Here is a 12,658-nt window from a genome sequence, read left to right on the forward strand (position 1 = left end):
TTTTAGGGAAAGTTTTGGGAAAGCACAGCAGGAAAGACAAAACAGCCACACCAGACCAAGCACCTGTAGGGCAGACATTTCTGCTCTGTGATCAGCAATTCACACAAACATCAGCTCCCAGTGTTCTGCGTGGTCAAAGAAAACATTCCCACATTGGTGTTTATGGCTGGAATCAATCCTTTGCTGTGCACCTTTCCCAAGGGAACAGAGAGCTCTGATCAAGGTCCAGAGGATTGTAACAGGCTGCTGCTTCCATGCAGAGCTCTTGGCAAGGTYGGGATGGCTGTGGCTGCCCTGTGCTGCTGCAGGAGCCCTGGAGTGTCCCACCTTGGGTGGTGCCTGGCCATTTCCCCACAGCAGGAGCGTTCACCACAGCCAAAGGTGAGCCAGCAAGGTGCTGGCAAACATTGTGGCTCACCCTGAGCTGTTGTCTGACCCTCCTCTGTGGGCACAGGCTGAGGGGCAGAGCAGCAGGGAGGGGGCAACACCTTCCCCTGGCTGTGCAGGGCTTGGAGACCCACAAAAAAAGCCCCTCTGCCCATGGCCTGGCACAGCCTGACCCTGGAGCAGCCCTGGGGATCCGTGGGGGTGGGTTGAGGCCTGGGTTTAGACCCTGTGTCCATCAGTGGCTCAGGCACAGCCTCACAGGGCACGGCCACACCTTCTGTTCTGCCCAGAGCAGAGTGGGGTGCAGCAGAGTGCTGTGTGTGTGCCTGCTGAGGTCACCTGAGTGTCCCCTGGGCCGAGCTGGGCTCTTGCCAAGCTGGGCTCTTGCCAAGCACTGCTGATGGAGCCAGGGGCTGTGTCTTCGTGGTCTTCATGGTCACRGTTGTCTTGGCCAACAGTGGGAGGAGAGCTCCCTGGTGCCCCAGTCATCCCAGCTGCCACGTTCTCCCAGACTCCGGCTCCTCCATAGCATGGGGAGTTGGATATCAGGAAAAAGTTTTTTAGGGAAAGGGTGATAAAGCACTGGACTAGTCTGCCTGGGAAGGGGGTGGAGTCACCATCCCTGGCTGTGTTTAAAAAAAGATTGGATGTGGTGATGGGTGCCGTGGTTTAGTTGGGGTGTCAGGGGCATGAGTTGGGCTCAAAGATCTTGAAGGTCTCTTCCAACCTTGRTGATTCWGTGATTCTGTGATTSTSTGATTSTSTGAYTCKRTGACTCTGTGACTCTAATTCTGATTCTGTGACTCTGATTCTGTGATTTTGTGATTCTGTGAYTCTGTGGTTCTGAGCCGTGTCCATGCTGTGGTCCCTGGCTCCCTGGGGTGCACGTGGCTGTCCTCGTGTCTGGCTGTTCCCAGCGGTTGGGATGTGCATTTCCCGAGCCTGGTTTCCTTTGTGACATTTCCTGCAGTGCCTCTTCAGTGCTGAATGCAGATGTGTCCCACGGGATAAGTGCAGCGAGTTAATACACAGCACGAGTACACCTGGCCAGCTTGGATTACTTCTTATCCCAATCATTTCCCTCATCTTTTTCTGAAGAGGGAGAATTTTCATTATGGAGATATGAAAACGCCACTGAAAGGGCATTGTTTAATAAATGTGATGTTGAATAATGAGCTCTAAATACTGAATTCAGCTTTCGAGGAGGAGAACAGCCCTAGACAAAGTCGTATATTAACTCCATATTTATAATTTTGCAGAATGCAGATGATAAGATTGCGTGCGTGGCTTATGAGATAAAATACCAAATCATATATTTTGCATTTAAGAAAACTGGAAWTTTTTTTTGAGGACAAAAGAAAAGAAATCTCTCTTCCAGCTTTCACTTTTTGCACTTTTTAGATGAGGAAATTTTTCATTCTTCTCCAAGATCCATTGTGGCACAAGCTGCTGCATACATTGTGCTCTCTGTGCATATGCAATGTCCTTTGATCAGGCTGGTCAGACAGGAAAGGCTCGCAGCTCAAGCTCTCCTTCTACATTCTGAATTATTATTATGCCAGAAAATCATAGTCTTAATTAAATATCTTCCATTAGCTCAGTTCTTCAGATGTACAGCCTTTTGGAGCATCTTTGATAGAAAGCATTGATTGTGATACTTCAATGGGCATTTATCTGCTCTCATCTGGAAGTTTTCTAAGGACATTTTTCTGTCCTCTGGATCAAGTCTCAGAGAAATATTCCCAATGTCTCCCTGAAATGCTACTTGAGAAGGTTTTACCTTTTTTTTCCCCTTCTCTTTTTTAACCTGCTGGCTAACGATCTGATGCTTATCTGAAATACAACAGAGATTGTGATCGCATCAAATATTTAAGGACACACTTTGTCAGTTTGATTGCCGAGTGGAAATTGAGTTTTTCTGGGTGCTCCACAGCCTTGTTCCCTCTCAATCCACCCTGACACAAAGCCTGCTGTCAGCTGAACATTTAGAATGTAAAAGCTCCTTCACCCTCTAAACAGAGGGAAAGGGGAGTAATGGCTTCATCATGCCCTTGGGCYACACCAACCCCAGGCTGGGACAGTGGGACTGGAAAGCTGGGAAAGGCCCTGGGGGTGCTGTGACAGGCTGGACATGAGCCCAGGGGTGCCCAGGGTGGCTGCAGGGCCAGGGCAGTGCCCRTCCCCTGAGCTGGCACTGCTGGGGCACCTCCAGCCCTGGGKACAGCTCTGACCAGAGAACATGGAGGGGCTGGAGCRTGTCCAGGGCAGGGAACGGAGCTGGGGAAGGGTCTGGAGCCCCAGGAGAGGCTGAGGGAGCTGGAAAGGGGCTCAGCCTGGAGCAAAGGAGGCTCCGGGGGGACCTTGTGGCTCTGCACAACTCCTGACAGGAGGGGACAGCCGGGGGGGTCGGGCTCTGCTCCAGGGAACAGGGACAGGAGGAGAGGGAATGGCCATGTGGATGTGGCATTTGAAGACATGGTGCTGCTGGGTTGATGGTRAGACCTGGTGATCTCAGAGGTCCTTTTTAACCTGAACAATTTTCTGATTTTGTGATAAAGGATCTGTTGGAGCTCCTCATTGCTCCTCATGGTGTGACAGAGCCCTTTCCCTGTTTTTTCCCTGGCAGGGTGGCTCACATGAGGAGCTGTGGGGATTGCAGACTCAGTGCTCAGCTCGGTTTTGACTGGACGTGACCTCTGGGACCCCGGGGGTAACACCAAGGCTTTTCCTGGCTGGGGCACATGAGGTGCCTTTTGTGGAGGCTCTCACAATCCGCCTTTCATTCCCACAATGTGACCACAGAGCAGCAGTGGATCCCTGTGTGTCACAGGAGTCCTTCCCCCAGAGCTGGCCCAGCCTCTCCTGCAGTCTGGGGTGATTTTTGAGTGCTCCAAGGTGGGGACAGGAGACAGGGCAGCAGTGAGAAGTGTCASACACCTGCAAACACAACTGTGAGAGGAGACTGAGGAGAGGGAAGGGGGAAGGTTGAGGAACTCAGGACTAAGAGGACAGGAGGGTATGATCTCCAAGAGTGGCCTCTGGAAGGGCAGAAGCAGCTGGCTCCCTGTGCCAGTAAAAGGCAGAGCTGGGGCACCTCAAAGGGCTGCAGGGAAGGAGCACAGCAGAAGTGTGAGAGTCTGTGACACGGGGACACTCTGTGACACAGGGCACTGCAGCTTCCATGGCCAGAGTCTGAGCAGGGCTGTGACCACGGTGGGGGAGGATCTCAGGGCTGCGAGCACCGGCTCTGTGAGGAGCAGCTCTGGGGGATCCCAGCTCTGGGAGGAGCAGCTCTGGGGGATCCCAGCTCTGGGAGGAGCAGCTCTGGGGGATCCCAGCTCTGGGAGGAGCAGCTCTGGGGGATCCCAGCTCTGGGGGATCCCAGCTCTGGGAGGAGCAGCTCTGGGAGGATCCCAGCTCTGAGAGGATCCCAGCTCTGGGAGATCCCAGCTCTGGGTACACCAGTTTTGGGGCATCCCAGCTCTGGGAGGAACAGCTCTGCAGCTCAACCCCTCTGGCTGCCTGTTGGCGAGGGCAGTCCTGCTCTGGTGCTACCGGGAAATCTCAGGTGAGACCATCAGGGTGAAGAGCTGGGAGAAGTCTCATCAGGGGATGAGTCCATRCATCTGTGTCCTTTATCAGGACAGAACCATGGACCCTGAGAGCTTTCCAGCAGGGGACATTGGGACAGATACATCAGCTGAGTCTGAATGGGGCACATTTTTTTTCTTTCAGTTTTGCTGTGCACTGGCCCATGATGGCGATGATCCATCTGGGTTTATAACGAAATAAATCCAGGGAAGTTTTCAGAGATACACAAGTATCTTACCTTTCAGCTGCCCTCACAGACCCATGCCCAGCTCTGGTCCTGCCTGTGTGTCCCCAGTTTGCTGAGAGGCACCCAGGAGTGAGGAGGGAAGATGGAGGCTTGGGAGAACAGCCTGACTTTGCAAGGCCCCTTCTCAAACCCACTGGAACAACCTTTTTAGAAAACACAGATTAAATGTCAACAGGAACCCATCTGGGGAACATCTCAGGCAAAATGAGGGAAGTGTGGTGGGTGGTTATAAGCAATGAGAATACAAAGATTATGACTAAGTCTCTTTTCTGTTACTGACCTTTCCTGACAAGTGGAGCTGGCTCTCAGTATGCACTGGTGGGAAGGAGATGAGTGCTGAAGCCATTGTTCCCTAATTTATGATCCAGGTTTCACTGGAAATTTCCCAAGGAAAGGTAGTGAGATTTGACCCATCGCTCATCAGGCTGCTGCTGGTGTCCCAGCACAGGGTGCCTGTGTGTTGTGATGCTCTGGGTTCCTGCAGGTAAACAGGGTGGCTTTGTACAGTAATGTGTTKGGGCTCTGCACACCTTCTGTCCCCATCAAAATGTAAAAACAGCAGGAGTTGGAAGGAGACAGGGGCACACAGTGCTTTGAGCTTGTCAGTCAGCTTTTATGAACAAAATAAGGAGGGCTAAAATAACATTTTTGTGTTGAAAGGTGATTGAAGCTTGGCAAACCCGTCAAATCTTTATTTTCACCTTTGGTAGAGGTTTTTCTTATGAGTTAAATTATTCAGGTAGTGCGGCTAAACAGAAAATAACACCTTCAGTGTATGAATAATACAACCCAAAACCTAGGATGGGAGAGATTGCAAATAATCCATCATCTGCTACATTAATTCCTCCAGTTAACAGTAGTATTTAAATGGAGCAATTCATCTGCCTCTACGTCTTTTTCCTGAATGATCCAATCTATCAATTGAAGCCAGGTGCAGGTCTCACTTTGCCATTCTTCCAGGAGCTGTCATTTTCCAGCTGTGGGAATGCTGCTTTTCCTAAAGACTTCTGGGCCAGCTGCAGAAAATGAAARAAAGAAATTATRACTATTTTCTGAAACCTGTATAAGCAGTGCCCATGGACAGTGCAAACAGGGTCAGTGGCACAACTGCTGAGCCCTGGGAACTTCTCATCTGTGGATCTCTGCTCTAAAACTGTAATGCGATTCATAAAGCCACAGCTCCTTAATTGTGTGAGTGAAATCGTGACTAATCATCAGGATTTAATCATCTCACAGATTATTAAAACTGTGAGAATATTAAATATCGGTTCTTTCCAGTGTTGTCAGGTTGTGTGATTTTTATAGAGAGATGTTTGATGTTKTGTGCTCCCTACAGAATGTAAAATCTAAAGCAGAGGCTCCATTATTTTTTAAAGAAAAGACATATAAGTAAAAACTGAAAGTGAAAACCAGATATAACCTGAAGCCTTAAAAGATAATGACAGCTTTTACAAAAACCCTCAAATTCCTTTTTTTAAAATTTCTTTCTGTCTTTTAAAACGCCGTCTCCTGGCTGCTGGGGATGTAGGTGCTGGGTGTTCAGAGTGTTTTGGCAGCACTGCCTTTTTTCACCCTGTTTGTGTCAGGACAGGGCACGACAATGAGATTATTTTGTCTTGCCTTGACCCAGAGATGGTTTTGAGTCACCTCTCTGAGAAGGGGTGTTTTAAATTATGGAAATATTTTAAAATGCAAAACAATCTTTTTTTTTTTTTTTTTAAAGGGGGGGAATTCCTTTTGGAACTGAGGGGAAGAAAACACAGCGATAACATATGTGTTTGGCTTTTTTTTAGGTTCTATAAAATCTTACAAAGAAACACCTAAACCTGAGGCCAGTTTGAACAGATGTTTTCCTTAGAAAAGTTGCCTTGAGTGATCAGAGCAATTCCCTCTAATAAATGTGCAAAACTTGTGCTGTGTGTGGAACTGGGAGATAACTCATGTGAAGCAGCTGATGCCTTAGGATTTTTAGTTTCTATATTTTCATGTATCTGTATTCTCGTACTTCTCCAATGCAAAGCACTGAGCTCCTGTTCTCCCATCTTTAGACAAAACAATTCCTCTCTGGTCTGAAATCCAAGGACACTTCGCTGCCTCAGGGCCCCAAAATGTGGAAACAACAGAGAATTGGGGGGAGCAAACTTGGGGTGGGTGACATCATCACCTGAAGGTGTCATTGGAGAATTGGGGCCCAATGTGTTCATGAGACAGAACTGATAAAAGGGGAAGATCTCGTGACTCGGGGTCCATTCTGGGTGCAGCCTCAGGAGGAGGCTTTGTCTGCCCTGAATGTACCAGTAGGCCTGGATTAAATTAAATTAAATCTGCTTTTATTCTCCTAACTTAGTCTGGCCTCTGTTTCAGGTAAGCCTTGTTTTAGGCATCACAGCAGTGACAGCAGCCTTTTGGAGCTGTTCTCTTCTCTCGATGGTCCTGTACATTCTGAGGGTTTCCTGTGCTCTCTGGGTCCCCTCGCTGTCCCCAGAGGTGTCCCCACCCTGTCCCCTCAGTCCTTGGCTGGCTCTGGGTGTGTCAGCACTCAGGGCTGCCCTGCCCTGGTGGCATTCTGCATTCCTGTCCAGAGCCAGGGACAGGAATGGTCCCTGCTGTGTTTCCAGCAGCTGGGAGGGATGAGGGAGCTCTGCATTGGGAATGTGTGAAACCCACGGAGCTGCTGGCACTYCAGCTCCACAGAAATGCTGCTTCTGGCTTGGATGAGGAGCTGTCACAGAAACCTGGAGTGATAAAGCAACTTGTCTGCGATTCAGTGAATGGAAAACCATTTTCTCTGAGAGGATGATGATCCTCACCCTGACATGGTGTGAAGAGCCCCRTTTTGCTGAAAAAGTCTCATTTTGAAATATAAACTCAAGCCCCTTCCGTTTGCAGACATCAGAGATGATCACAGTGTGGGCTGCAAAGACAAGAGCTCGAGTCCTCCAGCCCTTTGTATCATTTTCTATTTTGACCAATTATTTTCTGTCTCTCTCAATTTCCATGACAACTCTAAGTGACAAATGTACTTTCCATTATGTGGACAAAAATAGCTCCCCTGCACAGGTTGATGTGCAGTTCCCATCTGCTCCCCCAGTGTACCACTCCTGCCTGGGAACAGGGATATGTCACTGCTGGACTGAGTTTCTTGGAAAAGTTCACAACAGAGGTGTTGAAAAGCAATTAACATTTCCAGAAAAATTACTGATTGAGAGACCTTTCACTCCACTGGCTTTTAAACAGAAGCATCTCCCATTATTACCACCCTTCCTAATAAATGCTGTTAAAATTGTTGACTAATGAAAATTTTAGTGTTAATTTATATAATACAGATTTTTTATTTGCAATTAGAGCTTTCTTGATTCTGCAATATGTTGTTCAGGGAGAGAGGGAGATTATAATTCTTKATTACGTCTGTCATTTAGCAAGAAAAAAACAATTTTTCAGAGTCTCCCTTGTTAACATCAGCCAAGAGACTTCTCGAAGCAGCAGCAGCCAAAGTTCTGAAGTGGTATTTTAAGTAAATCACGTCAAAAGTCAACAGTGAGAAGATGTTTTATATAAGCACTTGCACTGAGAATTCCCTGAATTCAACATTTGCCATTGTATTATGCTCAGCTGTGAGAAGTGCACTGAACACTTTTATTGCTGCAAGAAGCAGGGTTTGGCAGATCAGAATTTGTGGCATCATTCCTGGGAATTTCAGTTTCTCATGTTCTGTGCTCGGGTTTCTGTTTTCTCACAGACAGCAGGGTATGGCGCTGAGTTGGAGCAAGTCCTTCTGTCGCTGACATTTCTCCTTGTTAGTGCAAATCCACACATGGAAACAACAGCTGTTGAATCACTCCTTGGCTCACAGTCTTCATGGAATTCTCTGGATCTCAGGGAATTTGGCATGGGGATGGTCAGTGGAGAGCTGAGCTGGTCTGTGCTGTGGCACTGCAAACACTCGGCTCTTTGCTGTGCCTTGGGTGGTGTTGGTGGAACGGTGCCTTTGGCAGGGCTGGGGTTGTTGCAGAATTTATGGTGGGATCTGCCAGTCGTTCTGTGCCCAGAGCTTTGAGTCTGGCCTAAGCCCATGGCCTGAGAGGGAGGGTGGGGGGATCTGTCCAACCATGAGAGGACATTCCATGTCCCTGGCATGTGCCATAAGGGTCAGTTGGGACCGACTGCAGCTTGGGAGGTTCTGCTTGAACAGATTCTTTAAAAATTCATCTCCTTTATTGTAAGGACACTGCAGCTCTCAGCAGGACACCCAGAGGGGCTGAGAGCTTCACCTTGGAGGGCAGTGCTTCAATGGACACAGTCATGGCCAGACCCAGCCTGAGGCTGGACCTCTCCAGAGGTTTCTTCCAGCCACTGCTTCTGTGAAACTGAGARGATGCACAGCAACTGTCCTGGGTCCTCGGGAACAGACCCTCACCCTCTCTGTCATCCACAGGCATCAGAYCTGGCACAGGGTGCCCAGAGCAGCTGTGGCTGCCCCTGGATCCCTGGCAGTGCCCAAGGCCAGGCTGGACACTGGGGCTGGGAGTGACCTGGGACAGTGGGAGGTGTCCCTGCCATGGCAGGGATTTGCAATGAGATGATCTTTCAGGTTCCTTCCCACCCAACTCATCCTGTGATCCTACAATTCCCACTGCTAAAAGCATGGAGCCATTTGTTATCAGAAGCCTCTTTTCTGACATCTTCCTCCCCTCTCTTCACKCTCTGGGACTAAATTCAATCTGTTAGAAAGACCAGAGTTTTCTCTGCTCTTGTCTTTTAATTGCAAAGCCCTTCCAGAGAGAAAGTGGTGTTTTTTAAATTGTTTGATCCTTTGCACCAGCACCATATCTCAGTCTCTCACACCCCTGCCAGGGCCCTTTCGTGATTTTACAAGCCTGTGCAAGGGTGGAACTTTCCAGTTTGTCTGAACAAGGTGTGAAAACAGCATTTCTCAAAGAGCTGCCTCAGGAGCTTTCCAGAGTGAAGCTGTGTGGGGTGGGATGGGAGCACTGGTGKGGGGAACCCCTCTGCCCATCAAGGAGCTCCTGCTTTGCTCTGGTGCCCTTMTCCTTCCACAGAAAACAGCTCACTCACTGGCTGTTATCCTTCACTTGTCTCTTATCCRTCACTTGTCTTTTCCATTCTGTGTTCAGCTGCTCACAGCTCCAGACTATGCAAAATGAAGATGTTTGTTTCACTGAGAATTCTGCTTGGATCCAGAAGAGCCCTACAAGCTCTGCAGCGTGTTCTGCCACCACTTGTGTGAAAAAGAATTTGGATTCTTCACTTGTCTGCATAACATTTATAGTTGCCACTTTCTAACTACAAAACCCAACAGCATTTTCATTGCAATTGAAATTTATCTCATGCCTTGCTTGGCTGTTTTTTTGGGGCTTTCTTCAGCTGCCTGTTTCTKCTACAGACTTGTAGCACTGAGAARTTAATCTTTGCATGCATTTGKSAAGTAAAATTATTTGGTTTTTATCACGATCCTCCATGGGCTGAATGCTTGAAGAGAGAAAGCACCTTCCTCTTTACTTTTGCCCTGTGTTTGGGGAGATTTTGGCTCTGTGGTCACCATGAAATCAGCRGGAAGGCTCAATGTTGTGGTGTCACAGAGGGTGTGCATGAGACTGCAGGCACAGAGGGGTGAGAATGGGAGACAGGGACAGAAAACCAACAGCGTGTGTATGAAATACCCAACCCATGGCAGGAGTGTTGGAAAAAAAACAGAAAAACTCCCAAGGTCCCTTCCAACTCAAACCATTTTGTGCTTCTGTGAAGACAATTAATATTCCAACTGTGAAATCCCTTTAAAAACCATTTTTGGTGAGCATGGCATGTCTGAGCCTTTGTTCAGCACGTTTTCTCAGCAGCTGTCRTGGGGTTTGCTGCACAATTCTCCTTGTTTCTGTGGAATCAGTAAGGAGATCATGCAGCTCATGGGAATGCCAGCAATGTACTCTCCTGTCAGTCATGGGCTCCAGATTTCCAGCTCTCATCCAAAACAGTCACTTCTGGGATAACTGGCAGCAGCAAGTCCTTGTCACTGAGATTTTTTACATCTGGTTTCCAAMCAGGAGAGGAGAGCTCTTCCCTCTTTGGGTAATGAACAGGGCATGCTGCTTGATGCCAAAATCCTTCATCCTCCCCTGTGCTGTGCCTTCCAAGGAAAGTGGACAAAATCTGCTCCTGGTGTGTTTCTGACTGTGGTTGCCAGACTCCAGCTCCCTGCTGGAGCAGAACAYGAGGAGTGAGTAATGTTAGAAAAATGGCAGAGACACACTACAGGGTTGTTCTTCCTGACCTCCCCTGAATTTTTGCAGGCCCTCTCATCCATGGAGGAATTCAGGAACCTGGATCGGGATATTGAAGGGTCTGCAAAACGCTGGAAGAAATTTGTGGAGTCTGAGTGTCCTGAGAAGGAGAGGTTCCCCCAGGAGTGGAAGAACAAGTCGTCCTTGCAGCGCCTGTGCATCATGAGAGCCCTGCGGCCCGACCGCGTGCCCTGCGCTGTCAGGTGGGGCCAGGGGCAGCTCTGGGGCTGGGCTGGGTGGGCAGCAGGGGAATTCAGCCATGGGTTTGGATTTGTGAATGTTTTACAGTGTGAGTTCTGAAATATGAGTTCCTGTCAAGGGCTCTGGTGAGTGAACCATGAGAGAGGTGAGGCCCTGGCACAGGGTGCCCAGAGCAGCTGTGGCTGCCCCTGGATCCCTGGCAGTGCCCAAGGCCAGGCTGGACATTGGGGCTGGGAGTGACCTGGGACAGTGGGAGGTGTCCCTGCCATGGCAGGGGTGGCACTGGATGTCCTTTAAAGTCTCTTCTAACCCAGACTGTTCTGTGATTCAATGATCCCTGAACTCTGCAATACAATCAAGACTTTTGCTCTGAGTGGAGTTTCTTGCTGCGGGGTCAAAGCTCACCATCAGCAGCAGGGCTGGGGCAGTGTCAGTGGCCCTGGTGAGGAGCAGACCTGCCAGGGCAGCAATGAGCATCCCCATCCAGGTGTTACACATCTGCTGCAGTCTGGGTGCTCGGCACAACATTTACACATCAATAACATCCATTTCAGTTACTGGATCAGTTTGGGCTGCTTCGTAGACAGAGTAAAGAGTAGAAGTAAAGGAAAAGTCTGACAGAGGTTTTCTCTCCTTTTTTTTTTTTTTCTTTTCCCTGTAAAATGTAAAATTTATGTGCTGCTGGTTCTGAAAGTTGTAGTGGTAAATTATGCAGTGGAGGTAACGGGGCGAGGCTAAACTTGCTGMAGTTATGCAAAAGCCAGCTGCTTGTTCCAGACTAACTAAAGGTCTTTCACTCCATTAGGACTTGTTTTGGCCTCCTCTGTCCCATGCTTTGACATTTCTGTGATGTGTCTCATGCTCCTGCTCCTCCAGTATTTTATACCCCTTCACCACTTGACCTGTGCATGTAGCAGGGTGTATCACACAGTGTAGGAGCTGGACCTGTGTGTACTTTAAAGGTCACCAAAAAAATGACAAGACTGAGTGAAGTCTCCCCGTGGTCAATATTATTATTTTTTATTAGAATAAAAACYAGAATTTATCTTAATCATAATAGTCTAAGCCATCTTCTTTTTTCATTTCTTGCTCTTATGGCTGGATTCTCCATGTGTCTGTCAGTTGGAAATATTGGTTTTCCTGTTGTTGTTTAACTTGAGTAAAATGCGCTCTTGTCCTTCTGAAATTTTAGGTGCGTATTTCATTTAAGCAACAATAATTCATTTCTTTCTTACTCACAAGGCTCAGAAATAACTGGAACATCAAATTTCAGCGCCTTTCATATCTCTCTTTTATGAAAAGGGAATCCAAGTTCAAAAGCTTGGCTGGGTATTTTTAGGGTCTGGGCACATCAAGCATTTCTGTTTGCACAGGAGTATAAATTTTTTTWTCATTGTTTTGTTTTGTTTCTTATCTCAAAGTAGGTTAGAACACAAACATGTTCAATCAGTGACAATTCATTGAGCCTGCCCCAGGACTGTGGAGACTCTTCTTGAAACACAGGGCASTCAGGCACAAGGCCCAAAGACTTCAGACGAGAAATCTCAGTCCAAAAAGCAAAGACAAAGACAGAAAAAAATGTGTTTGGCTTCCTGAGTCCTCCTGGGCAGTATCAGAGTCCTCAGAGCTGCCTGGCTCGAGTGCATCCTTTTTCCTTGGGGCAGGAATTTGCTGGGAAGTACAGCAATCTGTTCATTTGTCCTTCTCATGTGGGTTAGGGAGCTCTGGTGCTCTGCCAGGAGGAAAAATGCTCCTTGGATTGGGGGGAATGCAGCCAGGGTTCCTGGGAGCCCCACAGGTCACTGGGGTGACCCCATAGCACAGGTCAGTGTTGTGACCCCATAGTGAAGGTCAGTGGTGTGACCCCATAGTGAAGGTCAGTGGTGTGACCCCACAGAGCACAGGGCACTGGGGTGATCCCATAGCACAGGGC

At 48.3% G+C, this 12,658-nt stretch overlaps 1 protein-coding gene across 1 annotated transcript in view; it reads left to right on the plus strand.

Moving 5' to 3' along the window:
* Window positions 1-12,658, plus strand: part of DNAH9 (dynein axonemal heavy chain 9) — a 189,280-nt gene that overhangs the window by 125,221 nt on the left and 51,401 nt on the right. Inside the window, 1 exon segment of the mRNA XM_057378622.1 lies at window positions 10,534-10,727. Within this exon segment, the coding sequence (XP_057234605.1) occupies window positions 10,534-10,727 (194 nt within the window).

This window comes from Malurus melanocephalus, unplaced genomic scaffold (assembly GCF_030028575.1).
Source record: "Malurus melanocephalus ecotype Western Australia unplaced genomic scaffold, MMel_1.1 scaffold_368, whole genome shotgun sequence".
Classification (NCBI taxonomy): domain Eukaryota; kingdom Metazoa; phylum Chordata; class Aves; order Passeriformes; family Maluridae; genus Malurus; species Malurus melanocephalus.